Source organism: Pleurodeles waltl, chromosome 3_1 (assembly GCF_031143425.1).
Source record: "Pleurodeles waltl isolate 20211129_DDA chromosome 3_1, aPleWal1.hap1.20221129, whole genome shotgun sequence".
Classification (NCBI taxonomy): Eukaryota; Metazoa; Chordata; class Amphibia; order Caudata; family Salamandridae; genus Pleurodeles; species Pleurodeles waltl.
In genome coordinates, this window is record NC_090440.1 from 165,192,633 (window position 1) to 165,216,471 (window position 23,839).

Consider the following 23,839-nt stretch of genomic DNA (forward strand, 5'->3'; position numbering starts at 1 on the left):
GACGACAGAAAAAATAAACAAAAGACAGGAAACTACAAAAAGTACACCAGAGCATACATCTAGTAAAATAACCCCTTTAATACCAGTCCACCTTCTGGAGGGTGACGACAAATCGGATGATGAGGGTCAGTTTGGAACAGCGCACAGTCCCTCACAGTTAAATGTAAAGTACCAAGAGGACGATGATGAGTACAGTGAAGCTTATGACTTGTACTATGCAAGTGATCAACCATATTAAGAGGGTTTTTATATGCCAAACACTTTAATTTCTGACTTGCGGGCAATGCTAGCTCACTATAGAAGGCTTTTTCCAGCCACAGATGAGGTGCAACCTCAGCCAATAATCACCAGCTTCTCGGGTAGTCATCCCGCGTCAGAGGCCGACCACTTTACCTTTGGACACACCTGATATGACCCTCCTACAAGATACTGACATAGCTGAAGGAGAACAAGAGGAAAGTGAGCTCCTCGAAAACCAGTCGGAGTGGGACGATCAAATAATCCCAGGCGCACCTTTTCCTTCACCTTCAAAAGTAGACTCGCCTCCAGAGGACATTTGAGGATACCATAATCTTATGGAAAGGGCTGCTAAACGCTTTGTACTTCCCATGCCATCCAAGCAAACTGCTTGCTTTCTCTATGACTTTAAGGAGCCATTCCAAAAATCAGTACACTCCATGCCACTAGTCAATTATATATGGGAAGAAGGTTTGAAAGTCATGCAAAACCCAGCGACAGTCACAGCAGTGCTTCCACACCTAGATAAACAATAAAGAAGCACCTGAAGATGCCCCAGCATGCTTGACTGGTCTCCCTCACCCAGATTGGGTGTTAACACAAGCAGCCCAGAGAACATCCAAAAATCCACCCTACGCCAATATCCGCACCTCCGGACAGGAGGAAGACAATTGGACAATATCAGCAAAATATTTTCTTCAATGTCCAGTCCAGATTAAACAGAATAAAATAATCTTGTGCACAACCCCACGTTTCATATCAAAAGTCCCCTCGGACTTCAATTTAAATGAGCCCTTAGTTTTGAAAACATTCTTTCCAAATCTTACAACTTCAGCGGAGAAGGCTCTACTCTCTTTAGACATTAAAAGATGCATAAAATTCTATCTGGACAGGACCAGAGCATTTCGCAAAACCAGCCAGCTATTTGTGGCTAACAGCATACCCAGACAGGGTCAACCGCTCTCCAAACGGAGCATCTCAAGATGGATTTTTTTCAGCAATCCGGTTTTACTATCAAGCAGCGGGCAAGTCACTGCAAACCTCTGTTTGTGCTCATTCAACATGCGCAGTATTCTCAACCACAGCACTGTTTGCAAAATGGAAAAGCTGCCACACATTTACCAGACATTACTGCCTGGATACATTGTCTCAAGAAGAAGTAGTGGTGGGCCAGGCAGTCCTAAGAAATCTTTTCCAGTGAAGGTGAGATATATCTGTCATCCTACCATCCTCAATTCAGATCTGCACAATGTCTATTTAAAAAAAAAAAAAAAAAAAAACAAGAAAAGTCTTAGATGCATTGTTAGTTTTCATAACAAGCCTAATATCTAATGTTTAGAACTTTAAGATATTCATATATTTATTTAGACATGTGATAATTATATGTATCGAACAGGGATACATAGTCTACAATGTGCATTAATACTGCTTACTACGATGATTCAAGCATGTGAATCTATGAAAGTTCCAAAACTGGAGTAAGCAAATCAGTTACTTACCTGTAACTTTAGTTCACCAGTATTGGAACCTTTCATAGGTTCACATGCGACCCACCCACCTCCCTGGAAAAGCTTACCTTCACCTCTCTTATTACTGTTATATCCTCTAAGCACTTGTGCTTAGAAAATCTGAGGCACTAGAGCTTCTCTCAGGAAGGTTCTAAAGGGGTGGTGTCGCCTGATTAGTGGACTCTTAAGTTTGGTCCCTTTTCTTAAAATGACTCTGATAGAGTGCTAAACTGAGAGACCTAAGGGCCTTTAGGTTTAACCTATGTTAGTTCTACTTAATTAAAGGTACCGGGACTCCCATCTCAATGACGGGGAATGATTTAAGCATGTGAATCTATTAAAGGTTCTAATACTGGAGAACTAAAGTTACAGGTAAGTAACTCATTTTCTTCAGCTGATGTAAATGTGAAATATCAGTATTTGATGATCAACCATAAGATGTTGGTGATCAGCCCGACTATTCAGAAAAGGGTCATGGTTCTAAACTTTCTTACCTGCTTGAAGAGGACAGTCAGGGGTGGCCTCGTTATGACAGCTCTTTTTACTCCTGTTATAAGTAACAGTCCTGCCATGAGCCACCATGATGCAAATCCCAGTGTACCTTATCCAAGACTGGTAGTCCATGAAGGCTGATAATTATGCTAGATTCCCAGTAAGAGAACCTCACTAACAGCTGCCATAACATTTGCCTCCTACACCTCCACAAGCAACCACTGCAGCTGCCCTATCACCCAGTGCACCCTACCACATAAGGCAGAAAATGTCATGAAAAAGGAAAGGGAAGTCCCAGACAGTACTCCTGAAGTGGAAAGGAAGGAATTGGATGTCTGTGTTACTGCCGTACGTAAGAAACATATTCTTCTCCAGATGAAATTGCAAGACTCTTTGCCCTTGCAGGGAGAGCGCCAAAGAGGTTTGTGGCTGTACAACAGACTGACTTTTTTCTTTATAAATCAAGATCTACCTCTATCCATCAAGGTGACAGTCCAAGGGTATCCACATTGTTGACAACCTATGGCTGGCAGGCAAAAAACTGTTGCAGATTCCAGTGACAGTCCCTGCCATTGCGCCATGCCTCAAAAGGAATGGCAGTATGTATAACAAAATTGTCTAACTGGACACCCCGAATCTTACTCAGTAGTTATGCAGAAGGCTCACTGGAAATCTTGCAACCCATTATCTCATGCAGGGTGCTTCTGGACTGGGAGGATCACATGAAGTTTTCACCAGGTGCTAATTTAGGTCAGGTCAGCTTACTCCATGGCAGATTTAGGCTGTTACGTCTGCTATATATAGTCTGTCATAGCCGTATGTTCGGACCTTGTCCGAGAGGAAAGCGGGCAGTAGCAGCTATGACTGGGCTGTGGAGCTGGTTGCACTGCACATAGTTCCGCAAGGAACTGTAGAATAGAATTCTCAATATACTAAAGGCTCTCTTCGGAAACAAATTGCTAGCACCAAAATGGTACCCTCTCTGCGCGTCATACAATGATGAGGGCAGAGCCGGTCTTAATTTCATGGAACACTCCAACCCACCCCACTCTGATCCTCCCAACCCACCCCAGTCTGATCTGTCCCATTCCAGTTCGCCCAGTCTGCACCACTCCAAAACAGTCTGCCCCACTCCTAATCAAAGCAATATGCCCCACTCTCATCTACCCCACTATAATCTGCCCCACTCCAACCCAAAACAATATGCCCCACTCCAGTCCAAAACAATATGCTCCCCTCCAATCTGCCCCAATCCAAAATAATTAGCCCCACTGCAGTCTACTACACCTCTATCCAAAACAGTCTGCCCCACTGCAATCCAAAACATTCTGCCCCTCTCCAATCCAAAACTGTTCCCGCTCTCCAGTCCACCTCACTCCAATCTGCCCCCTTTCATCCAAAAGAATCAGGCCCACTCCAGTCCGCCCCACTCCCATCTGCCCCACTTCAATCCAAAACAATCTGTCCCACTCCAATTCGCCCCACACCAATCCAAAGCAATATGCTCCACTCCATTCCACACCACCCCAAACCAATCCAACCCACTCCATCCCAATGTACCCACTCCATCTCAATTCACCCACCCCACTCCAATCCATCCCACTCTCATCCAATCTACCCCACCCCAGTCCACCTCACTCCAATCCACCCTAGTGCAATCTGTCCCACTCCAATCCAAAACAATCTGCCCCACCCCAGCTTGCCCCTTCCAGTCTTAAACATGGTGTCATTCCATCCGCCAACCTCTATTCCAAAACAACCTGCCCCACTCCAATCCAAAACAACCTGCCCCACTCCAATCCAAAACAACCTGCCCCACTCCAATCCATTTCAGCCTCCCCTACTCCAATCTGCTCTACTTTAATTCAAAACAACATGCCCCACTCCAAGCCACTCCAATTTAAAGCAGTCTGCCCCATTCAAATCCAATCCACTTTATCCCAATCTAATCCACCCCACTCCATCTCAGTTCACCCCACTCCGTCCCAGTTCACCCCACTCTAATTCACCCCACTGCAATCCAGTCCACCCTACTCCAATCCAATCCACCCCACACCAGTCCAATTTGCCCCACACCAATCCAATCCAGCCCAGTCTAATCTACCCCACTCCAATCCAAAACACTTTACGCCACTCTAGTCCACTGCATCCCACCACAGCCCAATCCAAGCCACCCTGCACCAATCCAATCCAGTCCACCCCACGCCTATCCAATCCATCCCACTGCAGCCCACCTCATCCCAATCCAATTCACTCCACCACATTTCAATCCAATTCACTCCACCACATTTCAATCCACGCCACTCCTGTCCACCCCACCACACTCCACCCCATCCCAGTTCAGTCCAATACACTCTATCCAGCCTGCCCCACTCCAATCCATCCCACTTTATTACAGTCCATCCCACTCTAGTCCAATTCACCCCACTCGAGTCCAATCAAATCTATCCTACTCCAGTCCAGTTTTATCCACCCCACTGCAATCCAGTTGAATCCATCCCACCCCTCTCCAATCCAGTCCACCCCAACCCAGCCCTATCACTCTATTCCGAACCACCCACTCCTTTCGAATCGAATCCACCCCACTCAAATCCACCCCAGTCCCATCCACCTTACCCCATTTCAGTTCAACCCACACTGATCCACCCCACCCCACTTAATCCACCGCACTCTACACCTCACTACCTCAATCCACTCTAGCCCACTCTGCCTTATTCCACCCACTCCACTCTACAACACTCTCTGCCACTGAATTCTATTCCCCTCTACTCAACTGTACAGCATTCTACTCCACTTTATGACATTCCAAAAAATCCACTCTGACACTCTACTCCCCCACTCCACTCTGACACTCCACACCACTAACTTTTAGCCATGCTGAACAATAGCCACACTGGTGACAACATGGCAAAACACATTGCCTAAGGTAATAGCTCCTGTTGTAGGTGAGACCTATTGGCTTTGCCAATGCTTGTTTTAAGTTGGAGCTGTCAGGGTCCTTGATTGCTTTGCCTCTGCAATATGCGCTTGACCTCCCAATTGCTGCCTTTCAGGAAAGCGTTAAAAACCTGGCTCTTCAGTAATTAACTCGTAGGTGCTGTATTTGCTGCACATTGTTTTCTTTCACCTTCCCATACCTCCAGGATGTCTTTCTTGGAATCAGTTTGCGCTTTTTTTTTCTTCTTTTTTTACAGTTTTTACATTACATTACATTTTACGTGCTGTGCGTGAAGTTGTTCAAAACATTTTATGCACTCTTTTCTTATTTTTTCTTCCAGATTTGTAAAAGTTTGTATTCAAATGTTATAATGTTAGGAAATGATGTTTCGTCATTCAGCTTCTTTTGACTTGATCAAAGTTTATAAAATCTGATAATTCAAATAAAATAATTATGAGTCGCATACTGTGTATTTCATGATGACTTCTGTATGCCTCGTTGAAACCTTTTTAGGTCGAGCATAGCAGCGCACAAGCGCTCCTTTTCTGACGTGTTGGTATGTATCTGGGCTTTTAACCACGCCCATAGTACACCCATCACTATCACTCGTTCGTGGGCTTGCCTTTAAAAAATCCTTTGTTTTCGTTGCTAACTGCTATACGTTTGTCCCTCCTTAGGGCGGGTTTGTTACCCCCTTGGACATCGCCCCATTACATAGATAATTGCACTTTTGTCGATAACTTTGACTGGGAGCGAACGTTTTTTTCCTTTTGCCTCTCTCTCTGTGCTCACAGAGGAGCTTTGAATACGCTCGCTCATGTCAACTGTTTTATTTTTTATTTCCAGTTTGAGTGGCAAGAAAGGTCCATTTAGGAATTTATAACGCTAATAGTTCTAACGCAAGCAAACGCGAGGCTCATTGCATTGCAAAGGCTTGTTCTTAAAATGTCCAGTCAATCCCTCTGCGGAGGGTGCGTAGTCACAGTGACTATTGGGGTTCTACCTGCGTACCGTGTGCTTTCATGGTTTTAAAAGACTCTGTAAAGCACCTCAAGTCCCTGTTCTTGGTGGCAGTCCTCCAAGTGTGTGTTTATAGAGAACATTTGATTAGACAGGCTAAATAACCACAAATGCAGCTTTAAGCTTGATGATAAGATTAAAGAAGTTTGTTGCTTGGTAGAATTTAACGTTTATGGGTTTTTACACTGTAATTGATTCTTTCTTGTTTCTCTACAGGTTGCCTGTGGATTAAATCATACGTTAGCCGTTTCTGCAGATGGATTAGTGGTGTGGGCCTTTGGTGATGGAGATTATGGAAAACTTGGTTTGGGAAATTCAACAGCCAAGTCATCACCACAGGTTAGAAATATTTAATCACCTTAGTGAGCAGGGCAAGACTGAAACTAAGTTATTTCAATAGCTTCTCAGTGTTCTTACCTCCATCAAGTTTGACTTCATCAAGTAAACACAGACACCATCATGTGAATGAGCCTAAGACGTATTTATTGTCATGTAATCTTCTCCCTGAAGTACTGGTTAGATAAATGCACAAACCACTATATAGTAAGAACTCTCAAGATTAGCTGCCCCATGCTTCTAGTTATCAAGCATTTAAATATTTTGTCAAAGGGTTTTAATATGGTACACACTTGCTGCTGGCCTGGTCAGTTAGTGCTGCCCGCTGCCCCGATTGTGCATTTATGCTAGCTGCCCCGATTGTGCATTCCTGCACAAATGCATAGGATGTATATTGTACAACCTTAAGGACAAAATTTGAAAACTGGGAATAAAAACTGTTAGTGTGTTGTTAAATATATATGGGAGGATTACTCTGGCAGAGGTACGGCAATGTAAGTGTGATGTAGAAGCCATAATATCAAATAAAGAGGTGTCAAGTGATTGAGTCACTGAGTGAGCAATGAACTCTGCTCACTGCCAACCATTTGGAAGCATCACGAGAGGGCTTTGGGTGTTGGATGAGTCGTTTCCAACTACCTGAACACAGAGGGAGGAAGGTAGAATGGGGACTTAAACATTTTGTAAATGCATTTTGCCTGTTACTCATGAGTTCTCTTGTTGGGGGTGGGAGCTGAAGCACTTTCCACTTCTTCTCATCTTATTTCCTATGTGTTCATATTTAAATTATTGAGTTTCTGATGTAGCTTAACCCATGCACCATTTAGTTAGCTGATCTCTGAACTATCATCATGTTAATGTCATCCTTCCTGCATTGCGACTTGAAGAACAAAAAGCAGCAAAAACAAACGAAGTCTTACAACTGAACACAGTGGCCGCTCGCCCTTGCTTTTGGCTGGGTGTTTGTTGCACCTTCATCCTAGCATTCCTCTGCCACAGCCTTGATACTTGGAGTTCCTCTCCCGTGATTGATAACATCATTCTCCCTCGCCTGTTCGTTGACACCTAAGACTACACCTCCTTTTACAGACTTTTACACTTTGCACAAAAAAGTAATGATGAAGCACAACTTTCAGCTGTCATAGGATGGTAACCCCTTCATGTTTAAGTGGAGCTCCATTCACCTTCTTCCTGTTATGTGGAACCTTCCATTTCTCAAGTGAGCTCTCAAGCAGGGTTCTTAATGGTGCTTCCTAGCCCTTTGTACTCTTTTCATATTCGAGAATGCATTTCAGCTGAGACAGCTTCCTAATCAAATTAATATTTGCAAGCTCCCAAGGGACCTTCCTTTGTAGTGTCTCCCTCCTCCTTACGTGTTTTCACTTCTTTCTGGTCTGAATACTGAACTCAAGTCTTGGTTCCATTACAACAGCTTCATTTGTTTGTGTCTGTGTGTGAATGTTCTATTTTATTTAGAACACTTAATAATGGGATTATAGCATCTACAGGAGTATTTGAATTTTGTGGCGGACAAGGAAGGCGGTGCTAGAAGTGACATTATTTGCTAACAATAAACCCTCTTGTTCAACTGGAGAAGTTGTAAGTTTCTTAGGCACCTCTCCCTATAGGTAGGGTGCAAGAAGAAGCCAGGATGCTTACTAGTTGTGCTGACCAAATGTGTTTAAGGAGTCAAACAACCTTAATTCACTAGGAAGGTAAGTTCTCTGTGCTCAAACGTGTTCTTTATTTAAGGGTTTAAGCAGGTTCCGTAGTTGTTGAGTTCTCAAAATGCTGAGTGGTTCTGTTGTGCAATTATTGCTTTTTGTTCATATTCAACAGGTAAGAGCTGCGCTATTAATCAAAATTATTGTTTATTTAAACCTTCATACTTCAGTCATATATAATTCTCTTTGGTATGTTATTTTGTTCTCTCTCCCAGTATTTTATTTTTGTATTATGCTTTTTTCAGAAAGTAGATGTTCTGTGTGGAATCGGAATCAAAAAAGTTGCCTGTGGGACACAGTTTTCTGTGGCGCTGTCAAAGGACGGTCATGTGTACACATTTGGGCAAGGTAAGGAAGGCTTTCAGTTAAGAGTTACATGCTTTTTAGTGCTAGTTGGTATTAATATATGCTCATTATTCAAATGCATTTTGCTGAATAATTTATTAATAGCAACTTATATTGTTGGACTTTTTTTCGCCATGTTGATTGGCATTGTGTGAGGAGATTAGGCAGAGTTAAATGCGTGGGGATAGACACTTTTGTAAAGAATATTTAACTGACATATCACTAGTACTGTCATTGTGTTTTCAGCCTTGTTGATGTTTTAAAAGCATTACATTTGTGACGACTTCAGCAAGTGTTGTAGATATTCCCTTAAATAGTTTGCAGCATTTTTCCATATTCCTAGCTCCATTCAGCGAATGCAGTGAACCAAAAAAGGATCAATTAGAAGATTGAAGTCACTTCCAGTTATAAAGTGATGACTGTACTGTGTCAGTGAATCAATAGTGCACCAAGTAGGGCAATAAGAGGATTTTTTCATTACTGCGCTGTAGTCAGTCCGTCACCCAATCTTATCTTTTTACTGGCATATAATCACTGATTTCGGGTTATGAAAGTAGTGCCCTTTACTGTGGAATTAACCGAGGAAAACAGTTCTAATTGTACCGAAATAAACGTGTTTCCTACTGCAGTATGATCTCCACTGTAACTCTGATCAGGAAGCCACAAGCCTGGTCTCCTTACACTTGTGGGCTATTGACAATCCCTGTACATATTTTAAATTGTAGTGTTTACATTTCTGTCAATTTCAACACTTCTGAGGCTGGCAAAATCTTGATTTAATTTTATGGGATGGAAGACAATTACACTATCATTAGAGATCCAATTTACGTTTTACATTCTCTTCCATGCCCTCTCGCCCCCTTTTTTTATTTAAGTAACCCTCCCCACAGAGTACCAGCCGCACACCAAATGAAACACTAATTACCTTGGATCTGACTGGTTAAAAAGCATAAATGTATTTAAAAATGTCAAATATCTAATCAAAATGGACTTAACATTGTAGCTTGTTAATCATAAAAGTTTTACCTGATTATCATGTACCAAAATTTTTGAGACTGCCCTCCTTGGGTATCTTCATTCCTCAGGGCTCTTGATTATACACAGCTAATCCCTGAATCTCTATAGCAGGTATCTGAATTGTTAGTTTCCACATTCAAGTGAAGTTTTCAGAGCTGTTTTTATCTAAAAGAAATAGTATTAGCCCCTCTCATAGCACAAAGTTAGTTTGTCAAATGTGCCTCAACAATTGCCCTTTCAACAGTAATTGCCACAGAACATCAGAGAGCTGTACACAACAGATTGTACTATTACTCAATTTGTGCTACTAAATTTACTGTCCTGTTGGAAATGTGGAAATGGAAGGCTGAGCTAGCCTGGCTGGGATTCAAATTTATGAACTGCAGAATACAGCTTGAGTAAGCACTAAATATTCAACTCACTGAGCCATCCAGTCAGAATAGAGATGTAAAATGTTTGTTTAATAGAGACCTGTCCCTTGTTATCTGCCCTCTAAGGCCTACTAAATCACTTTATATTGACTCAATGATTCATATTCTCCAAGTGCTCCTGCTTCCTTTTGAGGGTTGTTTTGTGCATTTTTATATCTGTATTAGACTGCGGTGCTCTGAAACCATATCTTCAACAATGCTTCCAGGTTGTTTCAAAAAGTTCTTTTATTGTTTCCTTGTTGTCCACATCTGCGCCCTCGTGGCCTCCTCATTGATCCTCCTTAATTAATCATGCCACATTCCAACAAAAGCAATTTGCATTAAGTCTTCACATCAAATCACCATTGAATCCGTCAAATCTGGCATCAAGAGGACATTATACAAAAGAAAGCTAGGAAACTTAAGAGGGATGAATGGGACTATTTAAATGGTAGAGTCTTCACCTTTGCTAGGAAATAGTACTAGACCCTAGTACTAAAACCTTCTCAATCTCCTCTTTTAGCTCTGAATCCTCTTCAGTGATCAATGACTCAATACACGTGAGTGAGAATATTGGAAGAGAAGCTAACATGAGTACAGGTTCCACAAATGGAAGCTCTTTTTCTACAGGAGATGTTGAGAATAAAACAAGGGAATCAACAACAAAGATAAGACGCAATAGGAAAACTAGGAGGGGACACAGAGGGGGGGAACAACACACAGAGTGGAGGGATGAAAACAAGATAGTGGGCTAGGAAGACACAAGGACAGTGACAGGACAGCAAATTAATGTAATCAACTTATCAGCTAAACAATTAACAACAGATATGGTCTCATTGCTTAATAAAGGATTAGGCTTCTGTCCAACAAACAAGGAAGATATTTGTAAATATTACCATATCTTCAACAAGCATTATTTTTTACTTTACTTTTCTCATCTGGGTTGTAAATGTAGATAGTTGAATGTGTGTTACAGACAGCAGATTCCAGACCTTAATGAGTTTAATCTGTCTGCTTATGGGGTAGCATTGTATACACTTAAGTCATTGATGGTTTGGTTTTGCTCCCGCAGACCTAGGTGGTTTCTCTCATTCTTTTTCAGTAAGTTAGCCTGTCTTGACAAAATTTATCCGATAGAGACGTCTAGTTGCAGATTCCTTACCCTAGAATTACCCCCAAGCGTCAGTGTGGATCCAGAGATTTTTCTTTGAGCAGTACCATTGTGCACCATTAGGTGGTGTTAGTTGACTATGGGGGTCATTCTGACCCTGGCGGCCGGTGGCCGCCAGGGCCACCGACCACGGGAGCACCGCCAACAGGCTGGCGGTGCTCCAACGAGCATTCTGACCGCGGCGGTTCAGCCGCGGTCAGAAGCGGAAAGTCAGCGGTCTCCCGCTGACTTACCGCTGCTCGTTTGAATCCTCCATGGCTGCGGAGCGCGCTCCGCAGCCATGAGGATTCTGACCCCCCCTACCGCCATCCTGTTCATGGCGGGAAAGCCGCCATGAACAGGATGGCGGTAGGGGGGGTCGCGGGGCCCCTGGGGGCCCCTGCCGTGCCCATGCCAATGGCATGGGCACGGCAGGGGCCCCCGTAAGAGGGCCCCGCAAAGTATTTCAGTGTCTGCCTTGCAGACACTGAAATACGCGACGGGTGCCACTGCACCCGTCGCACCTTCCCACTCCGCCGGCTCGATTACGAGCCGGCATCCTCGTGGGAAGGGAGTTTTTCCCTGGGCTGGCGGGCGGTCTTTTGGAGACCGCCCGCCAGCCCAGGGAAAAACTCATAATACCCTCCGCGGTCTTCTGACCGCGGAGCGGTATAATGGGGGCGGAATTCTGGCGGGCGGCCTCCGCCGCCCGCCAGAATCAGAATCACCCCCTATGTGTCCGTCGATGGCGCCATGTTTGCAAGATTTGACAACGCAGTTTGTATATAGGGACCACCACAGCACGCTGATGTCAATTCTTTTCTTTCCACGCCAGCCTACATGCAGAGAGAGCTACCTTACAGGCGCTTTTTGACTGGCCTTTCGACTTTTTGTCAAAGTTTTTTTTTTTTACTTCTGGTGAATCGAAATGTTGTCATAGAAGACCGGCTTCAAGCCCTGCAACTCATGTCACTGTATAATGTTGGTGACAGATCCGCACCTGGTATGTTTGTGGTGCTTGAAGCGCACCCACAACCCGAAGTTGTGCTTTGACTGCTGGACCATGAACCCTAAGGCTTTAAGGGAGTGGACCCTAAAGCTGCTTGCTGCCCGGTGTCCAGCTCTGCATTGCTCCCAGCCTCGGTCAAGAGGAACGTCCTGAGACCTCTTCCGGACCCATCATCACTCCTTCTCATCCCACTCCAAATCATCGGGTTGTTTGGGTAAGCACAAAAACAAGTCTAAGAAGCACAATTCTTCAACTTCACCCGGTCGGTCGGAGTGTCCTCGCACTAGGCCATCCGTCTTCGGAGCCTATTTTTGAGTCTGCTTCACGCCTCCCCGAGTTTGCAGAAGCCAGAGCCACCCATGCCTCGTTAAAAGAATTTAACGAGGGCATGCACCTCATGTTTGTGTATTTCGCCCCCGTCTGGGAGCCTTTTGGCCTTGGCTCTATGGATCTAGATCTGCTTTCGGGTCCAGACAGTCATCAAGTCGTACCCTTGCGACCTTCCCCGATGACGGTCCCGGTGTCAACACTCCTGACGTCGACTGGGCCTTTCGGGCGGCATCAATCCTATAGTCGTCTCCGAAATGGAGCAGGAACGGTGCCATTCGATGCTGATTCTGACTTCGGCGGGGACCTTAGTCTGTAGATCAAATCCTGACACTTATTCTTAAGGGGTCAAGTTTGGTGAGAGTATGAAGGTGTTGCTGGACCCTTAAGAATCCCAGCTTGTGGACCCAATGGACTGGGCTCAGGAACTGGGCGAAGCCAGTGGTCTGGATACCTCCTCTGGACGCTGGTATGCTTTCTCCCCTTACCGTGGCTACCGAGGAGGGGGCTTCCTACTCCATGGTGGTGCGGAGAGCGTTCGAGGTCTTGGACCTTGAGCTGCCTTCAGTGACTGTCAGGATCAATCTCATGTCTTGGCTGCTTCAGCCTCGTGCTTCCACATCAGAACTTTTGCCCTTCAATGAAGCCCTCACGGATGTCCTGCTGGGGACCTGGTCCAAACCCAGCACATGGGCTACTGTTAATAGGACAATAGCCTGCCCCCATAAGCCTGCAATTCTGGTTAGGGAATCAAAGAGGCTGGACTACCTTGGAAAGAAGTTGTTCTCTTCCTCAAGCCTGCCATTGCGGTCTGTGAACACTGCATGCCTTTTAGGCCATTACACCCATAACTTATGGGACACTGTCACAAAAGTGCTTCTACAGGTCCTGTAGGAAGCCTGGGCCATTGTCTCCCAGGCTGTAGCCGATTGGAGAGAGACAGCCAAGTTCACAATCGGATATGGGCTGGATACGACTGACTCTCCGGGCAGATCAGTTACTTCAACGATGGCCTTGAGGTGCCACGCCTGGTTACAGACAACTGGCCTTTACAGGGATGTTCAATCTACTCTGAAGGGCATACCCTTTGATGGCACCCTTGTCTTCGGGAACAAAGCAGACTCTGTGGGGAGTGCTTTAAGGAGTCCCGGGCTACGGCCCAGTCCTCTGGCCTCGCTGCGGCCACTCGCCTCCCTCAGTCAGCTTTTCACCCCTTTCGGAGCTAAGGAAGGGATGCCTAACGACAACCATTCCTTGCCAGCCACTGTGCCGCGCAAGCCGCTCTGCCTGGCCAGGGACATGGGATCCAGCATTTGAGTGGATCAGGGAGCCAGCGATCTAGCCAGTCCACCACCCCTCCTCCGCTGCAGCCTCCAAGCCTTCCTGATCTGGCTCCCTCCCCTTCGAGGCTACCCCTCTCGCCATGCAACCATCCTACGATCGAATGACGGAGGATGACCTGGCACTTCTCCGTGAGGAGATTATGGCTTTTTTGGCAAAGGGAGCAATAGAGAGGGTTCCCTGTGCCAGAAGTAGGTTGTGGTTGTTATTCCCACTACTCTTTGGTGCCCAAAAGGTTAAGGGACTCTGCCCTATCCTCAAACTCCGGTCCCTCAATATCTTCCTCAGGAAGGAGAAGTTTAAAATTCCCACTCTTGCTTGCGTCCTATCTGCCCTAGACCCTGGAGACTGGATGTTAGCATTGGACTTGCAGGATGCTTATTTCCATTTTCCCGTCTGTAGGAAAGTGCTCTTGTTAGCATGGATGGTTACTTCCCACTTTTTGCCTAATATTGATGCCAACTTTGATTGACAGTGTGCTGGGATCCTGCTAACCAGGCCCCAGCACCAGTGTTCTTTCCCAAAATCTGTACCTTTGTTTCCATAATTGGCCACAGTTAAGTCCCTTGTAAAAGGTACCCACTGTACCAAGGGCCATGTGGCCAGGGAAGGTCCCCAAGGGCTGCAGCATGTATTATGCCACCTTGGGGGACCACTCACCAAGCACATGCAACACTGCCTTTGTAGCTTGTCTATGCTGGTGGCTAGAAAAAGGCAAAGTCGACCTGGCATCCCTCTCAGGGTGCCATTCCCACAAACCACTGCCTGTGGCATAGGTAAATCACCCCTCTAGTGGGCCCTAAGGCAGGGTGCACTATACCAAAGGTGAGGGCATAGTTGCATGAGCAATATGCCCCTACAGTGTCTAAGTCAATTATTAGACATTGTAAGTGCAGTTAAGCCATATTGAGTATATGGTCTGGGATTTGTCATTACGAACTCCACAGCTCCATAATTGCTTCACTGAATACTGGTAAGTGTGGTATCAAATTCTCAGCACCGTACATTCACACTGATGCCAGTGTTGGATTTATTGAACAATGCACCCAGAGGGCATCGTAGAGATGCCCTCTGTATTTTACCCAATCCATTAGTGCAGGACTGACTGGTGTGTGCCAGCCTGCCACTAAGAGCCTTTGTGCAATCTGTCGCCAGAAACAAAGCCTGTCCTGGGTGGAGGTGCTTCACACCCCCTGCAGGAACTGTAACACCTGGCAGTGAGCCTCAAAGGCTCAAGCCTCTTGTTACAGTGCCCCAGGGAACCCCCGCTAGTGGAGTTGCCCGCCCCACGGACAACCCCACTTTTGGTGCCACGTCTGGTTGGAAAATTAGGGAAAACAGGGAGGAGTGACCCCCCCAGCTAGGACAACCCCTAAGGTGTCCAGAGCTGAGGTGACCCCTCCCTGCAGAATCCTCTATCTATCTTAGTTTGGAGGACAGGGACCAATAGTGTTAGGTTTGTGCCCCCTCCCCAAAGGGAGTGGACACGAGACGGATGTAGCCACCCTCAAGGACAGTAGCCATGGCTACTGCCCTCTGATCCCTGTAATACCCCTAAATACAGGATTTAAGGGCCGCCCTGAACCCAAGGTGTCAGATTCCTGGCGACCTGACAAGAAAGAAGGACTGCTAAGCTGATACCGCAGCAGGGAAGAAGGAAGACAAAAACTGACTTACCCCAGCCCTACCGGCCTGTCTCCTGCTTCAAAGAACCTGCACAAGAACAGCAAGGCATCCTGTGGGACCAGCGACCTCTGCGAAGCTCCAGAGGAGTGCCCTGCATCTCAAAGGACCAAGAACTCCCAAGGACAGCGACCCTGTCCAAAACCAAACTACACCCAAGGGCTCCAGAGCCTCCAATCTGCACCTGACGGCCACGACCCTTGTCCAGGTGACCCAACAGGCTAGAGAGGGTCCCCAGGCGATTCAGAGCAAGTGCCCACCCTGGGTTGCCCTCTCCTGCCCCCCCCACCCCCACAACAACACCTGCAGTGTGAATGCAGAGGACCCCCTGACTGCGAAAGCTCCGGGTGAAGATAGCCAACGCCTAAAGACACAATGTACCCGCAGCCCCAGGCCTTGGAGAACCTAACCACTGGTGCAGCAACATTCAGCAGGCAGCCCTACTGCTTGTCCAGCCTGTGGTTTTCCCAAACCGACCCCCTGGACCTAGCCTGCAGCATCTAAGTGACCTCTGGTTCCCCTCATAGGAAAGCACTGGGAGCCCAACACTCTATTTGCACCCTGCACCGAGCCGCCCCTGTGTCCCTGAGGGGGTGTGTTTGGTGCCTAATTGTGGCACCCCTGGTACTCCTCTAAACCCCCAGGTCTGCCCTCCGAAGACGTGGGTACTTACCTGCCAGCAAATCTGAAACCAAGTGTCCCCAGTCTCCATAAGAGCACATGTTAAATTTGCCTCAACTTTGACCTCAGCACCCCTTGTTGCTGGTGGTGGGTGTTTGGGGTGACTTGAACCCCAATCTGTGGACATCCTAACCACCAGAGACAGGAACTGTAAGTCGAGTACTTACCTGTAAATCATTCTAACTTTTCTTCCACCCAGCAACTGTTTCTGATAAATGTTATGTTTAAAACAGATTATTGCCAATTATTCTTTATCTGTATTACTTAACGATTCTAAACAAAGTAACAATGATTCATATGTGAAATATGTGTTTATCAATGTACTTACCTGCAACTTGAGTCTTGTGGTTCTAGGAATAAATTAAGAAAATATATTTTTGCTATATAAAAACTATTGGTCTGAAGTTAAGTCATTGATTGTGTTCTTCTGTTGTCTGTGTGTGTATAACAAATACTTTGCACTACCCTTTGATAAGCCTAACTGCTTGACCATACTACCACAAAAGAGAGCATTAGTATTATCTACTTTAGCCTCTAATAAGCCTCTGGGAAACCCCTTGACTCTGTGCACACTATGGGGGTCATTCCTACCCTGGCGGTCTATAACCGCCAGGGTAGGTGACGGAGGAAGCACCGCCAACAGGCTGGCAGTGCTTCCGGGGGCATTCTGACCGCGGCGGTAAAGCTGCGGTCAGAAAAGGGAAGCCGGCGGTTTCCCGCCGGCTTCCCGCTGCACCAGGGAATCCTCCACGGCGGCGCTGCAAGCAGCGCCGCCATGGGGATTCCGACCCCCTTCCCGCCAGCCTGGTTCTGGCGGTTTTCACCGCCAGAACCTGGCTGGCAGGAACGGGTGTCGTGGGGCCCCTGGGGGTCCCACATAGATTTTCAGTGTCTGCGTGGCAGACACTGAAAATCGCGACGGGTGCAACTGCACCCGTCGCACCCCTTCGACTCCGCCGGCTCCATTCGGAGCCGGCATCCTCGTGGAAGGGGGTTTCCCGCTGGGCGGGCGGGCAGCCTTCTGGCGGTCGCCCGCCAGCCCAGCGGGAAACTCAGAATGACCGCCGTGGTCTTTTCACCGCGGTACGGTCTTCTGGCGGTTCGCCCGCCAATCTAGGAATGACCGCCTATATCTCATTTTGATATAGTATATACAGAGCCAGCTTCCTACACTGTCCTGCCTGCCCAAAGATGTTACTTTGTGGTAGGTCATGAGCATTTTCAATTCACTGTGCTCCCCTTTGGCCTTCCCAGTGCCCCTCAGGTGTTCACCAAAGTGATGGCGGTGATTGCAGCTCATCTGCATAGTTTAGGGGTTTAAGTTTTCCCATTCCTCGACTTCTGGCTGCTGAAGGCAAGCACACCCGATGCTGTCGTCTCCCACTTCCACACTACGGTTGACCTTCTGCATTTGATGGGGTTCACTATAAACGTGTCAAAGTCACACCAGACTGTCTCTCAGACGCTCACTGTCATCGGAGCTGTTATGGACACAGTGCATTTTCGGGCCTATCCTCCTGAGCGGCGAGTTCAGGATATTTAGGCTATGATACATCAGTCTCTATCCTGTATTTTGGTGAGAATGGCTGAGGCTGCTGGGCCTCATGGCCTCCTGCATCCTTCATGTTACTGCTTTTGGCATATGCGAGCTCCGCAGTGGGACCTGAAGCTCCAGTGAGTGTAGCATCAGGGGAATCTCTCTGATATGGTCCAGATCTCGGAGGGAACTGCGCAAGATCTGCAGTGGTGGCTGTTGAACCGTTATTGGGTCCGAGGCAGATCCCTCTCCCTTCCCCAACCAGATGCGACAGTAGTGACAGATGCGTCACTCCTGGGATGGGGCAGCCACATGGGAGAGGTGGAGATCAGATGCGCCTGGTATCCAGCAGAGTCTGAGCTCCATATCAAACTTTTTGGCGCTCAGGGCAATCAGACTAGCATTGAAAGCATTCCTTCCCTCTCTCCAAGGGAATGTGGTGCAGATGTTCATAGACAACACCACCGCCATGTGGTGCCTCAACAAACAGGGCGGGGTGGGGTCGTGGACCCTTTGTCAGGAGGCTCTCCATCTCTGGACATGGCTGGAAAATCAGGACATATCCCTGGTGGTTCAACATCTGGCGGGCTCTCTGAACGTCAGAGCAGACGAACCCCGCCATCAATCCCTGGTCTATCACGAATGTCTCCATCCGGAGGTGGGGCAAGGTCTCTTTCAGCAGTGGGGGGAGCCTTAGTTAAATCTGTTCACCTCCACAGAGAACACGCAGTGTCAACTGTTTTGCATTTTGGAGTTTTCAGTGTGGCACTTGCTCGGCGATGCTTTTCATCTCCAGTGGAACTCTGGCCTCCGTTCTGCCTTTCCACCAATACTACTTCTGCCAAGAGTTCTTAAGAAGATCAAGAACGGCTAGGCCCTAGTCATTCTTGTGGCTCTGGACTGAGCACTTTCTTGCGTGGAGACTGAGCCTGCAGCAGTTGACAGCTTTTGACCTTCTGGCCAAAGTCTGGAATGTTATCTTGGCAGCCAGGCATCCCTCAACCAAACCGGTATATGCCTGTAGATGGAACAAATTTGTGGCATGGTGTACAGTCAGTTCTGTTGACCCCCCCCTCCCCCCCCCCCTTTGCTCCTCTTTCTGAGGTTCTTTGGTTTGTCCTTCTGCCGGCCCAGCAGGGCGCTGCTCTAGGCACCTTCAAGGGTTATTTGTCTGCCATCTCGGCTTTTCGACGATTGCCTGATCAACCCTCTTTATTTAAATTTCACATTGTTGGAAGATGTCTTAAGAGTAGTACCCATCTCTTTTCTCCTCCCCATTCATAATCCCCATATGGGATTTGAACTTCGTTCTTACCTTTCTAAGATGCACTTCTTTTGAGCCATTTCACAACTGTCTACTTCGCATGTTTACTTTAAAAACTGTCTTCCTCGTAGCTGTCACCTCTGCCCACAGACTGAGTGAGCTGCAGGCTCTTTCTTCGAAGCCACCTTTCATCTCTATCCATCCTGACAAGGTGGTGCTTCATACTAGGGCTTTTTTTCTGCCTAAAGTGGTCACGCCCTTTCATGTAGGCCAATCTATCACCTTGCCTACTTTTTACGTGCCTCCATACCCTTCTAATGAAAAGGATAGACTCTACCATCTGGACCCAAAAAGAGCGTTGGCATTCTTTCTTGATAATACAAAAGAGTTCTGGGTGGACGATCAACTCTGTGTGGGCTATGTGGGTGCGAAGAAAGTTCGGGCAGTGCAGAAGAGAACCATCTTCAGATGGGTGGTTCTCTGCATTATAATGTTCTACGCACTGGCTAAGAAGCAACTACCGGAGGGCTTGCTTGCTCATTCCACCAGAGCAATAACTGCAACCACTGTGTTAACAAATGGAGTTCAAGTCCTGAACATCTGCCAGGCAGCAACGTGGGTGTCCTTGCACTTTGCTCATTCAGTCCAGCAGGGCTTCCGCGTATGATCTTGGTTTGCAGACCTGTCTCCAGGGAAGGTATTGCTTGGGTATCTATTCTAAGGTAAGAATCTGCAACTAGAAGTTTCTATCAGATGAACAAGTTACCTTCAGTAAGAATTTATCTGGTAGAGACATATTCTAGTTGCAGATTCCTTACCGACCGACCCACCCATCTGTCCCGCTCTGCAAACTGGTTTCAAGGGACAGGAACTTCCCCTTCAGGACCCTAGTTCTGGCACACCATAGTTGGTGTTATTCATGGCTCCGTGCTTCTGGCATGGAAAATCGTGAAAAGAAACTGACGTTAGGGTGCTAGGGTGGTGCCTATATACTACCCGCGATGTAATATCCAGCAACCACAGTGCCATTGGCCGATGCAGAGTTGACCGAAGCCACGTCACTTCGCGCAAATGTACTGCTCAAAGAAAAATCTGCGGATCCAGACTGATGCCTGGGGGAAATTCTAAGGTAAGGAATCTGCAACTAGAATATGTCTCTACCAGATAAAGAGTAACTTGTTAATTTAATTGTTGCCTATTGTAAACATAGCTTGATTCCTATTGTCTAATAATTGAGGCCACCATTGCAGGGGTTGTCATGCCGTGTTTTGTTCTTCTGCAGTATATTTGTCAATCTAACCTCCCGGGTGCTTCCCTTATTCACTCAATTTAATGTGTGATCGTAGTGTTAAAAATTAAAGAAAGGGTTTGTAAGGCATTCAGGTTTCCGAGCTGTATTAGCATTAAAGATTGCCACCCTGATTGGAGCAGAGGTTAAGTGGGTCTTTTTTGCAAGTATTGATAGCTCCATGGGATGGGGGACTCCAAGTGTTTAGTTGTTCTCAGCAATTACACAGTGGCACTTGTTTTCTCAGTCTGAGTATTGACTGAAAAACCTCCTACCTCATCGTTTTACATAGGTTTGATAAACCTTTGGAAGTATGCCATTACTTCACTGCTTCTGTAGCTCTCTCATAGTGTGGTGAGGATGCAGCAATTCTCTCCATCTTTGTCACATTAGACATAAGTTGCGTCTTTGATTTGAGCTTTGAAAGGTGCACTTGTATGTACAACCTTCATTCTACACTTTTCTTCTCTGAATATATCATCCTTTACTCCATGCATACTTACACACCGGGGGGGGGGCACGCATGCATATTTACGAAAGCCTATGGCTACTCATGCAGCACCTGTGCAGCTATTGCTCGTGTCCTGTGTTTATCAGATTAAGTGTACGTGATTTGAAACAAGAAGCTTTTTTTTTAAAGCAGTAGCAGTGTTCATGGTGTTTCTTAAAAGAAATGTAATTTAGTCCCAAATAAGTGGGTCTCCTGACAAATTTATGTAGCATTGTTGTAGGAAAGTCTCTCTTTTTGGCATGGTTTCTCCCACTTTTTGCCTATTGTCATTATACTTAGACTGTTTTCACTGGAATCCTGCTAACCAGGACCCCAGTGATTGTGCACTCTCCTCTAAATTTGGTTGCCTTGGTACTGTTCACACCCTACAATTGGCATACTTGTGTCCCCTGTAAGCCAATAGTATGGGTATTTAGGTACACAGGGCATTGGTACACCAGGGGTCCGCCATGGGCTGCAGCATGTATTATGCCACCCATCAGAGCCCATGCAAATGGTGTCTGCAGGCCTGCCATTTGCAGCCTGCGTGAAAAGGTGCATGCACCCTTTCACTACTGGTCACTACACCAGGTCACTGTAACTCACCCCTGTGGTAGGCTCTTCCAGCCCTAAGGGCAGGGTGCAGGTCCCTATGTGTGTGGGCACCACTGCAAGAGCAGAAGTGCCCCTATGAACTCTAGTTTCAATTCTTTGGACTTCGCAAGTGCGCAGAAGGCATTATAGCTATGTACTGACCATAGGTAACTACCTATGGGCCAGCTACTTAATGGTAACTCCGAACCTATGCATGTTTGGTATCAAACATGTCAGAATCATACCCCAATACTGATGCTAGTATTGGTGCCATGATTCCATGCACTGTGGGGGCTCCTTAGGAGTAATGCTCCTCCCAGTCTTCCAGGGTTGTGGGCCGCCCATGCTGCTGCAGCCCCTCAGACAGGATGCTGCCCTCCTGCTGCTTGACCAGCTCAAGCAGGGGAAGGCAGAACAAAGGATTTCCTTTGGGAGAGGGGTGCAACTTTCTCTACCTTGGAAATAGGTGTTACAAGGCTGGGGAGGAGTGGCGTCCCCATGCCACCGGCTTGCTTTGAAAGGCACATTTGGTGCGATCCTTGCATGATCCAGTTTGCACCAGTTCAGGGACTCCCTGTTCCTGCTCTGGCACGAAACTGCACAAAGGAAAGGGGAGTGACTACTCCCCTGTCCATCACCACCCCAGGGGTGGTGCCCAGAGCTCCTCCAGGTGGCCACTTGATTCTGCCATCTTGAAACCAAGATGGCCACATTCCCCTAGGAGCATCTGAGTGGTCAGGTTTCTCAGATGACGTCAGTGATCCCCTCTGATAGGTGGTCACCTTGCAAAGTGACCAAGCCCCTTTTTGGGCTATTTAGGGACTTGCGTGCATGTGGGTCCATAGATTCGGCGTCCAAGGCTGCACCAGAACTCCTCTTCAGGGTGCTGCCTGGGCCTCACTGTGACTTACTATGCCTGCTGCCAGTGGGATGCTCTTGGGGCCTCCAACTTCTTCTGCTGGCTCGCCTGTCTTCCTAGGGACAGCTCGAACTCCCCTCCAAGGGTAGAGTCCCCAGGACCTTGCTGCTCCTTTTAAGCCCTTCAGCTTCAATTTGCATTTGCTTGTGCTTGATGGTGGTCATCCTGACCACTGACCCGTCTGCAATCCTGCAGCCATCAAGGGAAACCTCCTAGACGACTTCAAGGACTCTACTGCAGCTCCTGGACTCCGCAGCTGGACTTCATCCACCACCATCGACCCTGATTTTCACTCACAGAAGGGTGGGCATTGCCTCCTGGCCTGCCTGGACACTCCTGTGTGGACTGGACTCTGTCCCCTTCTTCTACAGGTCCTCTGCATCCAGAATCCACCGACTGGTTTCTCCGGTCTGGTCCTGTTCTTGCATTGTTCCAATTCCAAGTCCCCATGTTAGCCCATGGGACGTCCAGGTGAATCTCCTGATCGCTGGGGTCTTCTAGATGCTCACCTCTTGGGGTTCCATACTCTCCCAGCTCTTGGCTAACTACTCCAGATCCTGTGGTGCTGGACCTGTTCTCACATTTAACTATTTTAGTATATGGTTTGGCCCCCCCTATAAAGCCCTTGCTATTTCTTGCAATGTCTACTGTTTTTATGCTAATTCCTAATACTTAGCTGTGTATATCTGGTGTGTACTTACCTCCAGAAGGGGAGGATTACCTATAAAATTCTAGTTCAGTGTTCTTATAAAAAAAGTACCTTTATTTTTGCAGCACAGTGTGGTTCCTTTTGTGTATGATAAGTTAACGTGTGACTACTGTGGTACTGCATTTGCTTCACACTCTTCCTAGATAAGTCTTGGCTGCTCACCACAGCTACCACTAGAGAGCCTAGACACTGTAGCACTTACTAATAAGGGTTGCCTGGACCTGGTATAAGGTGCCAACACCATAGATGTCCACCACACACCAGGCCAGCCTCCTACAATTGTCCAACCATAATTGAAAATGCCCTGAATTAAACCAACCATATCCTAATTGCCCACCTTAAACCAACTACCTATAGGTGTTTTTTTGCAACACACTAGAACCCATTTACTCCAACTTTGTAATGGGTAACCAGGAACATTCACCCCCTCTATGTCTATCCTATATTCCTTCTAAACCTTGTGCTGGGTGATTTGTATGTGCTCTGGGATAGATTGCTGGCAACGTCTGGCCATAATATGAAATCCTTTGTGATTAAAGTTTAGCTCCTGCCGTCTTTCGAACAAAATCAATACAGGTTACCACTCCATTAATCTGTAAAAGTCTCAGTTGACCTCTATAAGTCTTTACATTCAGCTGTTCAGGCCACCTATGGGATGTAAATGAAGTAAGTTTTGCTATTATGGATGAATTTGATTTGCACTAGGTAGGGAAGCCTATAGTCCTGTATCATAGTGTAGAAGTTTTTCATTACTGTTTAGGCGATTCTTTGGTCTTCTTGCCTTGATGTTGTGCTAACTTCAGCATTCAGTCCCTACAGT

At 46.8% G+C, this 23,839-nt stretch overlaps 1 protein-coding gene across 12 annotated transcripts in view; it reads left to right on the forward strand.

The window, feature by feature from the left end:
- Positions 1-23,839, forward strand: part of HERC1 (HECT and RLD domain containing E3 ubiquitin protein ligase family member 1) — a 1,155,039-nt gene that overhangs the window by 1,003,427 nt on the left and 127,773 nt on the right. For all 12 annotated transcript variants that reach the window (XM_069222059.1, XM_069222062.1, XM_069222061.1 and 9 more), the window contains exons 67-68: positions 6,412-6,534; positions 8,501-8,603. In XM_069222059.1, coding sequence (XP_069078160.1) covers positions 6,412-6,534; positions 8,501-8,603 — 226 coding nt within the window. The remainder of the gene's footprint in view (positions 1-6,411; positions 6,535-8,500; positions 8,604-23,839) is intronic.